Here is a 16,066-nt window from a genome sequence, read left to right on the forward strand (position 1 = left end):
ACAAATATTTTATTTTCTGGTCCAAAACAACCCTATTTTCTATAATAAATCTAATTAATATAATATAAAAAAGGACCACTATTTCATAAAACGTAAAAATAACTATAACATAATGATATAAAATTACTTATAAATAATAACATTTATAATATTCTGTGTTTGAAACTGCTGTACTAGTTTCTTTTTTGGCATTTTCAGATTCAGACAAATAATGTCCTTTGTCAATAGACTCAAATATATATATATATATGTATATAGAATTAGTTATTGACAAATTCTCCAGCTCCTGTCTTTATTTACTCAGTACTATAGTGATGTCATTAATGTTGTTTTAAACCTTTCTAATGACTTTAGGGTTCTTAACACTGACAGAGAATAAGCATCTAAACCAGATGATGTCACAAGTCACAGGAAGAAGGTTTATCACTGTAACTCTGAAGGAAAAGATTATTATTATAGTGTGTGCTATGTTTCTTCATGTTTCATTCAGGCCAAGTCTGTTTTCATGTAAATAACCATAAAAACTTGCACTGCCTTTCAACAGAATATTAATTTCCACGCACTGAAAGGTCATTTTGGAAACTGTGGGTTTCATTGTGATGTTTGTCACTTGGTTACATAGTCATTCATTCAGTATGTATTTATTCCTATAAGTAATCCCCTGATATAATGTGGTGGATTTTCATGAACCAAGATATGTTTCTAAAACCCGTCTAAGACCTTTAAATCACTCGGACTCGTGGCATTGAGATAAACTTTTATGTCTATGTGTCATTCTTCATTCCGGAGCATTTCCCACTGGTCAAAGCAGGAGGTGTGTGGTAAGCACCTGAGATAACACTGTGTGAGATACAGCACAGGTGCATACTTGGCTTTTGTCACAGGGAAAATTATTTCCACGGTTTCCTGCACCAGCTGAAGGTCAACTTGACGTATATAAGAAGGAGAGCGACGTTCCTCTGCTGCAGAAACATTCCAGCAAATTTGCAGACATGCTCCGGTTTCTGATTTTGACGAGTCTCGCAGCCCTGGGTAGGAAAGAGACATCACACACACTGAGATATGTTTCCATTTTATCTGTCTCTGCCTCAGTCGCTCTTTTCTCCTGTCATCCAGTCACTCATTTGTTTTAAGTTGAGTCAACACACAAGAGTTGCAGATGCTCTGATCTACCATTTCATCCAGGCCTCCTTAATTTGGTCTTTCTCTTGCCGGTGGAAAGTAAACAACATTGTGAGGTTTGTAGGAAACCACATATGAATCACACCAATGTTTTGTATTTGTATTTTTCTTTGAGCAGTGCTGGCCGTTCCCCGGCCCGAGCCCAGGTATCTGGAAGAGGGCTTGGAAAGAGTGGTGGGAGGTGAGGTGGCCAGACCCAACTCCTGGCCCTGGCAGGTAAACTACTGGAACACAGAGTCAAGAGCAGCTTCCGTGTTTAAATGCAGATTCATGAATTACTCAGTGCCATCCACACACGGCTGCTGAAGGTCTGCTTCTTCCACTTTCAGATCTCTCTTCAGTACAAATCTGGAAGCTCATACCGCCACACATGTGGAGGAACCCTGATTGAGAGAGGCTGGGTTATGACTGCTGCTCACTGCGTGGACAGGTAACATATGAGGATAAACCAGACTTACTCTTCTTCAGTTGTGCACATTTTAAATGTTATTATTTAGCTTTCTTTTGTTTCAAATGCATTGCTTACTCTTATCTTAAGACCCAGCTATGATGTATTTCCGTGTCACCAGCATGAGAACACTTCTCACATTCTCATTTATAACTGTCTCTCACCAGACCGGAGTCATTGAATTGATTAGAAAGTCAAGTGACACAAACATAGACATCAGTTAATGGTGTTTTGTGGTCTAAAATGTATTCTGTTATTAAATTCACGAGGCTCTTACTGTCATTTAAGTCACAAACGTATCTAATCAATGATACCAAAAATATTTATAATAACATATAATAGCATAAAAGTTTCTCTGTGTTTTTATTTTGTTTATTACAGCCAGAGGACATGGCGTGTTGTTATGGGTGAACATGACCTTTACAAGAACAGTGGCAGCGAGCAGATCATGGATGTCGTCAAAGTTTACATCCATCCCGGATGGGACAGCAGCAGCGTCGCTAAAGGGTGAGGATTGTGGTTTTTTTCTGCTGGAAAAAGACTCAATAGGCTTTTGTTAATTTTAAAAGAGAGATATGTGTTACTTTAAAAGCAGTCCTGACCTTGTTGAAACCATTTTTGAAAGGAATCAATTTCTTAAAACATGTTTGTGCAATCGAAACTGATATTGGGACACAAACATCCCATCCAGAAAGTGTTGGTCTAACCAAGAGACAAATTGTCCTCCCTGGTTTCAAACTTGTGATTGGTTCCTTCTGTTTGGTCCATCGCCCTGCAGACTTCACAAGCTTTACATGCCGATGTGAGGACATATTTATTTGACCCTCAGGTGGGACATTGCTCTCCTGCGTCTCTCAGCTGAGGCCACCCTGAACTCCTACGTCCAGCTGGGCTCTCTGCCTCCCCAGGGCCAGATCCTGCCTCACAACAACCTCTGCTACGTCACCGGATGGGGTCTCACCTCCAGTGAGTTGACTGTATGATCCCTCTGGGCACCTGTCGTTTTCCATTGGGTGTATTCTTACCATACAGCTCAACTTAACTTATCCTTCACATGTGGCCGCGTCCAGCTGGTGGTAGCATATCTGCGCAGCTGAAACAGGCCTATCTTCCTCTGGTCGGCCACGAGACCTGCTCCAGCAGCAGCTGGTGGGGCAGCACTGTCAAGACCACCATGGTGTGTGGTGGTGGAGGTGCTGAGTCTGGATGCAATGTGAGTCCACGCCTCTGAGACAGAGACACATACTAAATCATAAACTTAAGTAGGAAGGTAATTCCCGATAAGATAAGTCAACTTTGTGTTATTTGTATTCGTATACACTGAATCTATATATATAATCAATTCATCCTTACTCCTGTCAGGGTGACTCTGGTGGTCCTCTGAACTGCCTGGTTAATGGAAGATACTACGTCCATGGAATTGCCAGCTTTGTGTCCGGTTACGGATGCAATACTCCCAGGAAGCCCACCGTCTTCACCCGCGTGTCCGCCTACATCGACTGGATGGACTCGGTCAGCATGACTGATTTGTAGAGAGCCATGTTATTTTACAGCGTTTTATCGTATAAGATGTCTGATCACTTCTCCTCTTTTTCCAGATCCTGGTGTAAACAAGAGTCCTCCACGCTGCAGGAGACAGAGCACGTTTAAACCTGTTTTCATCTTCTGTGTCTCTGCACTTGTTTCGACTTGTTTTGCAAAAAATAAACTTGCCCAAATTGTTTGTGCTGAGAAGACTTTTTTGTTATCAGTACATTTACGCAACCACAGCTGTGCCACGGCTACACACGCTGTCACACACTATCACAAACTGAGATAAAGTCTGTGACCGACGACAGGTGCTTTTCTGAGCTCAGCAGAGGGGCCGCATCAAATGAAGGTCAGATCAGGATATAAAAGAGTCAGACTTGCTATTTAGAAACACACGGGCCTCACAGAGATGCTGGTGTTCCTGCTGTTCGCTGCTCTAACAGCCACAGGTGGGTAAGGCCGCACAGAAAACACGATACAGATGGAAACATCTTTTTTGTCTTTGAGGATAATAATAAACACGAGGCGATGTTTCCGGTGATGATATAATGAGTTTCCCCGTGTTTCTCAGTGCTGTCTGAGTCAGAGCTTGGGTCTAACTTCGTAGAGAGCAGCGCTGCAGGAAGAGTTGTGGGAGGTGAGGCGGTGGGCTCTGAGTACCACTGGTCCTGGCAGGTACAGAATCACACAGTCAAGCTGAATGTTAAATATTAAATTGTTAAGGTGCAAGATCCAGTTCTTCAAAAAATATCAAGTAGAAGGCAGATGAAACCACATTCTCTTTAATTTTCATAAGAAAGTTAATCAAATGTGTTATTTACGGAAAAGTGGGGTTGTTTTATCTGACTAAATGTTATTTTTTTCAGTAGGATTTAATCAGTTATTTGATGGTACAAAACAGGGATGGAATGTCTTGATTGATAGCTGAGATTTACTTGTGATGTAGTGTGTATGTTGGTGGGACCTTGTTACTGTGGCCTCGGCTCCACGGTCATCACAGTGCAGATTTCACTCTCCATATACCATGCCCCATATTACTGTTTTTAAAATATGGTGATATGTAACTACTAGGGCTGTTAATCGATTAAAAAAATTAATCAAGTTAATCAAGGCAATAGGTTGTGATAAATCATGATTAATCACACAATTAAAATACTACTATTTACAATTACGGTGTTTGAATAAAGAAATGTATGACAAAGTGGTTAGGGCTTTTTAAAACTTTATTTTACATCTCAGCCAATTAGAATATCTTAATTCACAAAGCAACAACACCCATACAATGCAAACAGTCTTTTTTTTAACCTGCTCATCACGGGCACCTGTGTGCCACTGTAGTAAACACGCCTCTGAATTTGGGCTCTACTCTATGACTGCATAGAAGTTTGACTGATTAGAGGGCCTCATCATTAGAATGAATACAAAGTCTCATGGAGTGCTTGGCCTTGCCAACAACATCCATAACGAGCTGCCAACTTAAATAGAAGACAAGCATATGAGAAACTGTTATCTTCTGCTACAAAGTAAATATAAACAGCTTGTCTGTAAACTTTGAGGTAACATTTCACCCAAATAAAGTCAACATTACATTGAGTGGGCTGAAAGCTGAATTATAAACTGAATGTCATAAGTGTCTTAAAAGAAACAAAGTGAACAGTCCTTTTACACACTTATTTCAATAACAATAACTGTGTGCAAAGGTGTTGTGTGACATGACTTCAGTCAACCAATTAATCGTCTACTTTTCTTTTAACCAGTTACTCAGGCAAACTAGCTTGTTGACATTTTCAGATGACAAAGCTGACCTCTTCTTCTGTTCTGTGGCCTGCCAAAGAAAATAGTCTCTCACATGGCACTGTTGAGGCAGGTGTGGCCAAGTACTTTTGTGCAAGATGTGCCATCCTACCATGGGCACCAGTGTGTGCTGACCACCACTGAAGTGGACATGTGTCTATGCTGACACTGGGCTCTGCACTATACCTGTCCAGAGTTTTGTCATTAAAATCTGGATCCTCATCAGACTCTGACTCTGACCCCAACAGTAGGAGAGCCACTTTCTTCTTTGGTGGTTCTGGTTCCATTTCATCGCTGCAGGGCTGTGATTCAGTTTCTCTGTCCTTCAGCATCTGACTCAGCTTTTGCCACACCTCTTCCCTCTCTGCTTTGGGCACACACCTGAGGTCATTGAATCTGGGATCTAGAGCTGTTGCTAGCTTTAACCATGACAGGTTTGTGTTCTCCTTTCGTGTGTTCAGGTCCCCTTTGAATGCAGCCTTGAAGCGCACTATGTAGGCAGGGTCAACATCTGAAACCTCCATTGTACGCAGAAGGTGGCAGAGTGCAGGCAGGACCACAGAGCAGGACACATATTTGTCACCCCCCAAGAGCTCAGTAACGTACCTTCAAACACACAAACAAGACAGAATTATAGACTACTTTTTTCATTCATAACACCCATATAGTGGACAGGCCTAAAATTATTTCTAAAATAAAATATATTGGAGAAAATAAATAAGTTGAGACTAGGAAAATCACTTTACCTGCATGGCCCCAGCAGTGTTTCCAAATTTGCTAGCCTGTCATATTCAGCTGAGGTTAGCGTGGCCAAGTTGTGCTTCTGCTGGGCAAGTGTTGCCTTCAGTGGCTCTTTGTTGTGCTGGATACGCTTTATCATCTCCAGTGTTGAATTCCAGCGTGTGGATACATCCTGGATGAGTGACTCCTCTGTCTGTCCATGGGAAGCTTGCTGAACTTTCAGCTCTGCTGTGTTTGCAGGACTGAGTTTAAAATGTCCGACTATTTTACGGCACTTGGCTAATGCACCATCAAACCCGCTGTCACGGAGAGACACTGTGATCGTTTGTGTATAATGTGAGCTACACAAGGCATATGCTCGACTGGTAGACTCCTGGCTGCCGCTACCATATTACGACCACTATCTGTTCCAATAGTGATGACCCTGTTCGTTATCCCCCCACTCTTTAGCAACGTCATGCCTCTCCTCTGTTTTCACTACACCTAACGCAAACGAGTGCAGCTGCCAATTATCAGCTATTAGATGAGCTGTTATGCCAAGGTAGTTATGGTTGCTTACTGATGTCCAGTGGTCTCCTGTCAGTGCAATAAATGAAGCTCGTGCCAGCTGCTCCACTTTCGTTGCCTTTTCACCTCCATAGAGTTCATGGATTCTTGTGACAATAGTTCCCCTCGAAGGCGTTTTGTAGGATGGGTCCCCTGAGGCGATCTGGATAATGTCTCAAAGCCCCTTGTCTTCAACGATGTTGATGGGTCTGCAGTCTGTTGCGACCCATTTAGCGATAGCATTAGTTAGCTTAGCTGTTGTCGTCTTGTTGACAGAGCCGGCTCTGCTGCACTCCGCCAGCTTAGCTTGACGAGCACCGCTTGAACTCGTCTCGGTGTTAGCATCTGTGTTAGCAAAGAGGTGCTTTGCACAGAGATGGTACTTCAGACTCGTTGTACTACGGTGGAAAGACAGTTCATCACTGCAGTATGTACAAACAACTCTGGTTTTATCTAAACTCCCATTCGCAAGCTCTTTAAATCTAAATTTGCCGTTAAGCACACCGGGGTCCGTCTCCTCACTCATCACTTCGCTCCTTCTTCACCCGCAGGCAGGTGAACATCCGCGCTGGAGGACTACGGCAGGAAATTGTGGTCAGACTTGGTGATGTGATTAATTTGCGTAAAAAAATAAATAACGCGTTAAGGTTTCCAGATTAATCACACGCGTTAACGCGTTAACATTGACAGCCTTAGTAATTACACACAAGACAATTCAGAAATTATTTGTAATTATTGAACTGTTCCCTTTCTTTATGCGGAGCTAAGCTAACCTCAATGTGTTCTCTTACGCAGCATACAGATGAAACAATGGTATCAGGCCACTTATTGAACATTTGGCAAGGAAATAAATATGGGCATCTCATACGTATCTCATTGGAAGTTAAGAAAAATAATTTCCATGAAGTCGTAATACATAAAAATAAAGTACTGCTTCTATTTAGCAAAAAGTTATTCATATAATCCATTGGCTTGATAACTTACATCACTTTCAATTTGACTTGAATGTGTTGAGATCTAACTGGAGCGTGTTGTCTTTATAAAGATATTGTGAGACTGAAAATGACTCATATGAGAAATGGTCTTCAATCTCTTTTTAAGGCTCCGTTTGACTTTGTGTTGATGAGAATATTTTGTGAGTCCTGCTCCAGGTTTCTCTCCAGTTCTACTCGGATGGAAAGTATCACCATTTCTGTGGAGGATCTCTGATCAGTAGAAGATGGGTCCTGACTGCTGCTCACTGTGTGTACAGGTAACACATACAATACCGTCAACCTTCCATTATTCAAATTTTAGACATGATTTTTCTTTTTGTTTCTATTATGTTTCAATGTGGAAACTAAAGTACTAATCTCTGCTGTGACAGTTCCGGCTCCGTGCGCGCCGTCATGGGTGATCTTATCCTGAACAGTCATCACGGGGCAGGGCAAGTCAGGGATGTCATCGGTGTATATATCCATCCGGACTGGAACAATTACAGCATCTCCTCAGGGTGAGGACATTTGTTAATCTACTCCAATATCTGCCATTATAGACAAAACACTTTGGAAAGAAACCTCCGATTTCATTTAAAGCAACACAATGTAACTTTTACTGAGCAACAGCGCCCTCTGCAGTCAAATGTGGTCATTAATCCTGTTGGGCTGAGCGATTCAGTTTTTTCCCACTCACTGAACTGACACAACTGGACGGTGGATATTACCCATGATCCCCGGCTTCCTTATCCCAAAGAGCTGCCTCTGTAATGAATAAACCAAACTCTGTTTAGAATTCTAAAGAATTTGAAGTTTCTTTACTGAATATTGGAGATAAACGTCTTTTTTAACGGGTCTATTCTCCAGCATTACTATTTAACTTGCTGGGCCTGAATTTAAGAATTGAATGATGTTATAATATATTCTGTTTGATTAGTTTATTTCTTTAAAAGTCACTCACTAATTTTTGGTCAGGATGTTTCTGGTGATGTTTGTGGAAAATATGGCCACAGTTTACAGTGACGATAAGACTAGAAGAATTGAAGTATAGCAAAGGAGTCAGATTTCTATTAATCTTTAGTAACGACATCGCCCTGTTGCGGCTGTCCTCTGACGTCTCCATGAACCTGAATGTGAAGCTGCCAGGTCTGCCATCTTCTGCTGAGATGCTGCCTGACGACACCCCCTGCTACATCACTGGATACGGACGCATCTCCAGTGAGTCACACGCAGCTTCTCACATTCATTGTTCAGACTGTAAACCAGTATCTGACACTGACTCCCCTGTGCACCCTCAGCTGATGGAAGCATGTCCGACAGGATGAGATACGCCTTACTTCCCATTGTTGACCACCAGACCTGCACCAGCGCTGGTTGGTGGGGCAGCACCGTCAAGACCACCATGATCTGTGCTGGAGGAGGGGCTCAGTCAGCGTGCAATGTGAGTCTGCTAGTATGAAACTATTCAGTACACAGATCAAAAAATAGAAACCAAGCAAACCCAGGGTTATACCTGTTAAATATTAATCCATTATCTCACCAGCTGAGAAAAATCCACTCAAACTAAAAAATACAGCTTTTCACATGAGCCCCACCTGATAACACACCTGTTCAAACAGATGTCACTCATAATCAGCAGAAGTTTCCCCACTATGATTCCTATGTATGAAATGTCATGTGACCCCTGCAAAGATAATCAGTGTTGAACATTGTGTCTTTAATAACTCTTACAGTGAAGACTGTATGTCATGTCTGTGTGTGTCTTCTTTGTGTTGTTGTTACTGTATAGGGAGACTTCGGTGGTCCGCTTAGCTGCTGGATTAACAACAGTTATTATGTCCACGGTGTCGCCAGCTTCGTGTCGGGTATGGGATGCAATGCTCCCCAGAAGCCCACGGTCTTCACCCGTGTGTCTGCCTACGTGACATGGATGTATTCGGTCAGTGATGAAAATAAAAACATAAGAGTAAAAACTTGCGAAAAAAGCCAAAGGATACAAACTCTTTTACTTTAATCACTTAATGCACTTTGCAGCCTGGTCCCCTAACTACCACAGATTGGCAGGTTAAATAATTAGCATTAAGAAGCAGTTGACTGAATGTTTGCTTTACTCTCTCCATGCAGGTCATGGACAATCCTTGAAGTTGGGCCTCATCTCTCTCTGGGACTTTGTCCGTTTAAACCTTCCTCCAATAAAACAGTTTCAAGATCAATTTTTCAGTTTTCAGATTTTTGTGTGAAAATGAGAAGTGCCGATGAAATTTCACATGTTGACACTCCTAATCATATGATGTCTACACACCGTCATCCACATTCATCCTGTTCTTATTCATCTAAACCCAGCAAATCTAATCCCAACGCTATCTTACTCTTAAACTTCTGAGTCAACTTTTTCTCGCTCAGAACATCAAGTTCCGTCTGTGACAGAAACAGGACGAGTGCACTGACGAGCAGCCGCTGCAGCAACAACACGACCATGTTGCAAATAAATCTGTATCTGTTTGCCGAGAACCAGCAGCCCTGAGTGAACCTGGTTCTGCAGCATTTTGCCTGTAGTTTTGAAATTCAAGTTTTATTCAATTTTAGCTCTGATCACCAGCTTCTCTGTTTGGTGTTTAATAAATCGAAGGTTTGCGTTGCCCTTTGCGTTGCCTCTGTGGTGCTTTAGTGACATTTTAGAAGGAAGAGGCTGTGCTGAGGTAACTACCAGAGGGAACATTCGAGGCATGATAAGTGTCTGTCTACAGTGAGAATCAGACTATAATCCGAAAAACACACACACAGACTATTTTCTTTCTTCTTTCGCTCAGATCCATTTCTCACACCCTTTTATGTGAAATCTGATCAATGATAGAAAACATGAAGAACTTATTTTATAGAAACATATAGTATCCTCCATAAACAAGGTGAAAGCAGGGTCTAGGGGGCTCTGTTCTTTATGTGAAGATACTGAAATATAGCCGCTCTCAGCTATGCTTTTATTATCAGAGGATTACTGTTATGTATGTTTCTAGCAAGATATTTTAAAACTCTTATAAATAGATGTCACACCTCTAAGACACAACTCTGTATACAAGGTTACAGGTGGCTGTGGCTGAGGAGGTACAGCAGGTCATCCTCTAACCAGAGGGTTCGATTCCCAGGCTCATCATTACATCTAATCAAAAAAATTAGTGCAATTGTTCTTTTTGTTATAATATGAATATATAAGTGTGTGTGTGTTTGTGTGTTTGTGTGTTTTTCTTTTCCTGTGTTATTCATGTTGTTTACACAGTCACATTTTAGGTACTTGTCTTTGATATGGGACAAAAAGAAAGTCACCATGATGTAAATTATTAGAAATGCTTGATGATATAGACGGATATGTCAGATATAGATTCAGTATGTTTCACTGTGAGGCAGCAGCAGTTTGTGGGTCACATGCACAGTAATCCTCTCCTGCTGTGGTCCGGGTTCAGATGAGCAGCTAACAGAGCTTAGATCTCGTGTAGCACGCCAGTGATGAGTTGTCTGTAGTGTTGCTCTGCAGCTCCAGGATGTGTGGTTGGTATTTGCACAGTGAAAATATATATTGCTTATGTCTACTTCCTGGAACCTCCATTAAACTGGTACACAGCTTGAAAGATGAAGCTCAAACTTGGTCATTTTGCCTTAAATTCACATTCCAGGCCTATGTACTTCAGTAACAACTCTATCTGTCTCAGTGTGTTGCCTAATTTACCCAAACCACCATGTCCATTACAATACCAATCTGTTTCTCTTTTAAACCAAGCCACATGCTGCAGCAGCTCTTAACTGTACTGAACACACACTGAGTAATATCAGATCCACAGAGCCTCATGAATACTTAACAACACCTTTATGTGTAATACTGCCCTGTAGCCTTGGGCTTGTTAAGCTTTTAAACAATCATAATAAAACTATTAATCTATATTAATCAAAACAAGTAATTTGCATTAGGCCAGGCTGCACAATGCATGCCCCCCCATTACTGTACCTCCTCACTGCTTGTTCCCATTTACCTTCTGTGTGTGTGGAGCTCAGCTGCTCTAACTGTTGCCCACGGTGGAGCTGGGATTTCTGTATCAGGAGTTTTAGGAGCAGTATTTACTGTGGAGAAGAGCTTTTTAACTTTTCAGACCTTTTATGAACACAAACAAACATATGTAACCCACCAGAGGGAAGTAAAAAATGAAAAAGCACAATATCACTCCTTGAAAGCTGTGGATCATTCCATGATATATGCTCTACAGGCTGATCCCCTCCTGTAGCACAAGTCCCACTTATTACATATAAAACAACCCTAGAGTACAACCCTATAAGTTCTTATACTTTCCTACTGTTTGAAAGTATTACCAAGGTGGTTAATGTTTCCAGCCGCTCCAGCTTACATTTCATTTACAGAAAATATGATATGATCTTTGCATCTAAATGTCTTCATCCCACTCAGTAACTTTGAGCATAATCTTCATCTACCACAGTACGACAATACTTTGCATTAAAGCTACGATTTTTGACTTATCTCAGTGGTTGTTCACCTCAGTTTGGTTTACTATAAGTGAACAGTTATAACCATGGACTCAGCCGAATAAAATGCACCTGACAATGGGTTTGAACGATTGGTGGGAGCTGTTTTAAGCCTCTTTCTATCTTTGACAAATCGTAAATTTCCCTTAAAGCAGCAAACAGTGACATGAGGGTCTGAGGACAGAGCGACACATCTGCTGCACATATAGATAAGTCCCTCTGGGCAAATATCGGGCTATATATATAAATACATATAATCTGTTACTTGTGGAAAAAAAATGGATCCATGGCTGAGTCAGCTGTTCCACAAATGAATCCACTGTAGTGATAACGGTGAGACAGACACAGGTGGACACACACAGACACGCCCACACACATACACACATGGGGTATAAAAGAGTGGTGGACAGAAGTCTTCAGTACAGGAAGTTTCAGACGACCGCAGACATGCTCAGGTTTCTGGTGTTGATCTCTTTCGCAGCCCTCGGTAAATGGCGTCTGATTCCTCTCCTCTTTTCTCATTCTGCAAACGCTTGAACGCTTCCTGTCTGACTGTTCTGTCGCCTGTGTTTCCCTCAGCGCTGGCCCAGCTGGAGCCCGAGCCCAGGTATCTGGAGGAGGACAGTGTGGAGGAGAGAGTTGTGGGAGGTTCAGTGGCCCCAGCCAACACCTGGCCCTGGCAGGTACGGTGCAGCTTTGTTTGACTGGACCTCAGTGGAGGGACAAGGGTTCAGATCATTTAACCCACTGCATAAAAATACTCTTGACATTTTTTACGTTGGTATTTTGCTGTGGCACCGATGTTAATTCCACATCGGTGCTGGTTTGGTATCATTTGGACTCACCTTACTGTGGAGGGAGAGGTTGGATATCTAGGTGCCAAGAATGAGTGACCAGATTAAGATTCATTATAAGAGCAAATATATTTTCATCACAACTCACTTTAATTTCAGGTTAAAACTGGAACAATTAATTTTTTAAATCACTAAAGCACTAAGGTGATTGGATTAATAGGGTTATGGTTAATATTTTATATGTTAAACCAAAGAGACAAAATAATGATACAATAAAGGATGTGAAGAGAAGGTCCTTTGTTGTGGTTGTAATTTCTCTCTGTTGTGGTTTTGTCAGATCTCTCTTCAGTATAAATCTGGCTCCAGCTTCCACCACACCTGTGGAGGAACCCTGGTCAGGAGAGGATGGGTCATGACCGCTGCTCACTGTGTGGACCGGTGGGTGATTCATACATCAAGGACTAGCTGCTGGTTCTAAATCTTATAAGAAATGCGGATGAAGTAACAGGAGACATGTTGTAAAAGCTGAACATTTGCATTAACATATTTCATTATATTTCCCAATGGTGTCATTGCAGAGCTAAGGCACCTATATAAAAATTGGACTGGTTTTCAATGTGTGTCAGGTTATTAGAGATAATCCGCTGGCAGACAGTGTAGGAATGAAGCATTTCTGTTGTTTCTATCTCCACAGCTCCAGGACTTGGCGTGTTGTTCTTGGAGAACACAACCTGAACTCCCACGAAGGCAAAGAACAGTACATGAGCGTGAGCCGCGTCTACGTCCACCCCAACTGGAACTCCAACAGCGTGGCTGGAGGGTGAGCGATGATCACGAGTCGTGGTCTGACCCACTTTTGCACAGAAAAACAGCAAATTCTGATACATGTATATCAGACGTTATAAAAGTGGAATCTAGATATATCTGCAAACATGTAAAAGTCAGGAAAAATTTTAAAAAGCTGTTTTCTAACATGATGTTTCATATAACAGCCGCATTATCTGGATATTTCAATTTGTGTGCTCATTTGAATACATATTTTTATGTCTTAAAATTACCATATTTATTTTGTCTTGACCATACGGGGACATGTCTCTTTTGACCCTCAGGTGGGACATTGCTCTCCTGCGTCTGTCCTCTGAAGCTTCCCTGAACAACTACGTCCAGCTGGCCGCCCTCCCCCCCAGTGGTCAGGTCCTGCCCCACAACAACCCCTGCTACATCACTGGATGGGGACGCACCCAGAGTCAGTGGGACATCACGATACAGTACATGATGAATTAATCTGTTCGGTGTTTACATCCAGCAACAAAGCTGATATATGTTTCTGTGTCGTACTCAGCCGGAGGTCAGCTCTCTGCTCAGCTCAAACAGGCGTCCCTGCCTGTTGTTGACCACAAGACCTGCACCAGCTACGGATGGTGGGGCAGCACGGTGAAGACCTCCATGGTGTGTGCCGGTGGCGGCAGAGACTCTGGATGCCAGGTGAGTGAGGGCCGGGTAATCCATTCTCACTTTATTTGACAGTAAACCTGGAGCCTGACATCTTTTTCAGGGTAACACCTGTTTGTATATTTCAATAAATAAAAAGGAGATTATTTAAACAAGTGAAAAAAATGAAGAAAGTATTATTTAGAGTGACGAGGAAAAAAATCAAAAATTTGTAAAAATAATTTAGACTTTTTGAATACCCACCTTTTATTACCCTATCCTTAAAGATGCTGAGGATATTGACCACCTAATTAAGCATTAATTAATAGCTTAGTAACATTTATAACTGCATTATTATAAAATTGAAAAGATCAACACTGGACAGAGTATCTTTTAACAAATGCCAAATGTATTTTCATTAGTGTGTTTAACCGATCGATTAACTGATCTACAGTCGTTAGCAACTATGAACCTTAATTAAAATCTGGCTCTTATTTCAGCAGGTAAGAGTAAGATATGGAACCCAGTTCCTCCAGAGCTTCTTCTATGATTAAGATGGCAGGAGTGATGTTTAGTTCAAGCAGACTGGGAGAAACACAGAAAAGGAACTTGTCAAAATTCCGTTCTACTCCACCAGGAAAAGTAAAATTGAATGTCAGAGCTGAGGCCTGACCCCTTCTTGTCAAGGAAGATACTTTGCAGGACACATGAGGGATTACTTGCTGCATCAGCGGGGCCATAAGTCACTCACAGAGATCCAGACTGTAGTGCTTGAGCTGCACAAAAAGCTCATGTTGTGCACAAACTTGCTCAAGGCTGTCTGAGATTAAAAGAGGATGTGTGAAGCAGGTGGGAACATGTTGCTCTTTGAAAAACTGCACTTCTTCAACGTGCAGAAGTAAAGACGTCCATCATGAACTGTCTCTTGTGTTATCTCTGAATCCAGGGTGACTCCGGCGGCCCCCTGAACTGCAGCGTCAACGGCCAGTGGGTGGTCCACGGTGTGACCAGCTTCGTGTCCTCCTCCGGCTGCAACGCCACCAAGAAGCCCACCGTCTTCACCCGCTCCTCCGCCTACATCAGCTGGATGAACAACGTCAGTATTTAACACAACCACTGAGAAATTGAAAGATAAACAGTCATGACATTTGCATTATTGTGAGTTATACATGAAGTGATGACGTCTTTTGATGAATCACGCTATAGCCATATACAGCAATTGCAGTATAATCACAATCTCTTCTCTACATCTATTCATTTTGTAGACCTACACCTTATTTGTTCAGTATTTTGTTCAGCTCCTTGAGGATAATCACGTAATGATTCATTTATCCTCTCTTTGCCAGATCATGGGTTGAGAAGGACAGTCTCCATGGAGACGGGAGAAGACTCGGGATTCATCTCTTCTTCTGTGTGACTCCATCACAATAAAATGTCATTTTCACTGTAACGAGTTTTGCTTGTGTTGTATTTTGTGTAAAAGACATTGATCTTTTTAAGATTTAAGAAAAGCACGAGTGGAGGTGGAGTGTATTTTAGGTTAATGAGAATAAAACCCTGTAGATCTATTCCAGATTTGATAAATTACCAGTTATATCGGCTAATTTGTGAGGGATGAAATTTGGCTCCAAAATGTATTTTAAAAGTTTCACTGACACATACAGGGATTGTTAAATACAGCTTTTAATGGAAAAAAGACAAAAAATATATCACACAATTGTAAATGTTAACTTAAAGACCTATTAAATGACAAAATTTAAGATAAGTATGCGCAAGGAAAGAAACTCTTTAGAATCCTCCCGTCGTCCACTTACGCCAGCTGCATATTATTTATTCATAACTGCAACAATGTGTTTACTGACATGTGTGCGTATAAACAACAACAAACTAAACAGCAGGGTTTCACTGCACACAGGTGATTTATACAAAACAAAAATCAGAGTCAATTCAATTACACCAAATTAAATAAATTTGATTTAGAATATTAATATGACATTAACATATGTCGCAAACACATATGTTGAATTTTACCTTGAGTGTCATCAATTAAATTCAATGCCTCATTATTCACAAATAGACATGTTCTTAAATGTTTTAAA

General features: G+C 41.5%; 3 protein-coding genes across 3 annotated transcripts; all 3 read left to right on the forward strand.

The window, feature by feature from the left end:
* Positions 1-977: 977 nt before the first annotated feature.
* Positions 978-3,353, forward strand: LOC132999978 (elastase-1-like). The gene is made up of 8 exons (XM_061069789.1): positions 978-1,032; positions 1,301-1,398; positions 1,512-1,612; positions 2,012-2,137; positions 2,460-2,596; positions 2,701-2,843; positions 2,993-3,142; positions 3,229-3,353. The coding sequence occupies exons 1-8, from the start codon at positions 993-995 to the stop codon at positions 3,238-3,240; spliced, it is 807 nt and encodes a 268-aa protein (XP_060925772.1). The 5' UTR covers positions 978-992; the 3' UTR covers positions 3,241-3,353.
* Positions 3,354-3,568: 215 nt separating this feature from the next.
* Positions 3,569-9,404, forward strand: LOC133000247 (elastase-1-like). Its single transcript, XM_061070132.1, has 8 exons — positions 3,569-3,609; positions 3,732-3,835; positions 7,393-7,493; positions 7,608-7,733; positions 8,297-8,433; positions 8,514-8,656; positions 9,005-9,154; positions 9,340-9,404. The coding sequence occupies exons 1-8, from the start codon at positions 3,570-3,572 to the stop codon at positions 9,355-9,357; spliced, it is 819 nt and encodes a 272-aa protein (XP_060926115.1). The 5' UTR covers position 3,569; the 3' UTR covers positions 9,358-9,404.
* Positions 9,405-12,172: 2,768 nt separating this feature from the next.
* On the forward strand, positions 12,173-15,417 carry LOC132999884 (elastase-1-like). Its single transcript, XM_061069678.1, has 8 exons — positions 12,173-12,229; positions 12,322-12,425; positions 12,874-12,974; positions 13,231-13,356; positions 13,646-13,782; positions 13,879-14,021; positions 14,914-15,063; positions 15,314-15,417. The coding sequence occupies exons 1-8, from the start codon at positions 12,190-12,192 to the stop codon at positions 15,323-15,325; spliced, it is 813 nt and encodes a 270-aa protein (XP_060925661.1). The 5' UTR covers positions 12,173-12,189; the 3' UTR covers positions 15,326-15,417.
* Positions 15,418-16,066: the final 649 nt, after the last annotated feature.

The sequence above is a fragment of the Limanda limanda genome, chromosome 4 (genome assembly GCF_963576545.1).
Source record: "Limanda limanda chromosome 4, fLimLim1.1, whole genome shotgun sequence".
In the NCBI taxonomy this organism is placed as follows: domain Eukaryota; kingdom Metazoa; phylum Chordata; class Actinopteri; order Pleuronectiformes; family Pleuronectidae; genus Limanda; species Limanda limanda.

Coding starts and splice junctions, on each gene's coding strand:
- LOC133000247 (XM_061070132.1), top strand. CDS start 3,570: ATGCTGGTGTTCCTGCTGTTCGCTGCTCTAACAGCCACAG. Junction 3,610..3,731: donor CGCTGCTCTAACAGCCACAG/GTGGGTAAGGCC, acceptor CGTGTTTCTCAG/TGCTGTCTGAGTCAGAGCTT. Junction 8,434..8,513: donor TGGATACGGACGCATCTCCA/GTGAGTCACACG, acceptor GTGCACCCTCAG/CTGATGGAAGCATGTCCGAC.
- LOC132999884 (XM_061069678.1), top strand. CDS start 12,190: ATGCTCAGGTTTCTGGTGTTGATCTCTTTCGCAGCCCTCG. Junction 12,426..12,873: donor CCAACACCTGGCCCTGGCAG/GTACGGTGCAGC, acceptor TGGTTTTGTCAG/ATCTCTCTTCAGTATAAATC. Junction 13,783..13,878: donor TGGATGGGGACGCACCCAGA/GTCAGTGGGACA, acceptor TGTCGTACTCAG/CCGGAGGTCAGCTCTCTGCT.
- LOC132999978 (XM_061069789.1), top strand. CDS start 993: ATGCTCCGGTTTCTGATTTTGACGAGTCTCGCAGCCCTGG. Junction 1,613..2,011: donor GCTGCTCACTGCGTGGACAG/GTAACATATGAG, acceptor TGTTTATTACAG/CCAGAGGACATGGCGTGTTG. Junction 2,844..2,992: donor GTGCTGAGTCTGGATGCAAT/GTGAGTCCACGC, acceptor TACTCCTGTCAG/GGTGACTCTGGTGGTCCTCT.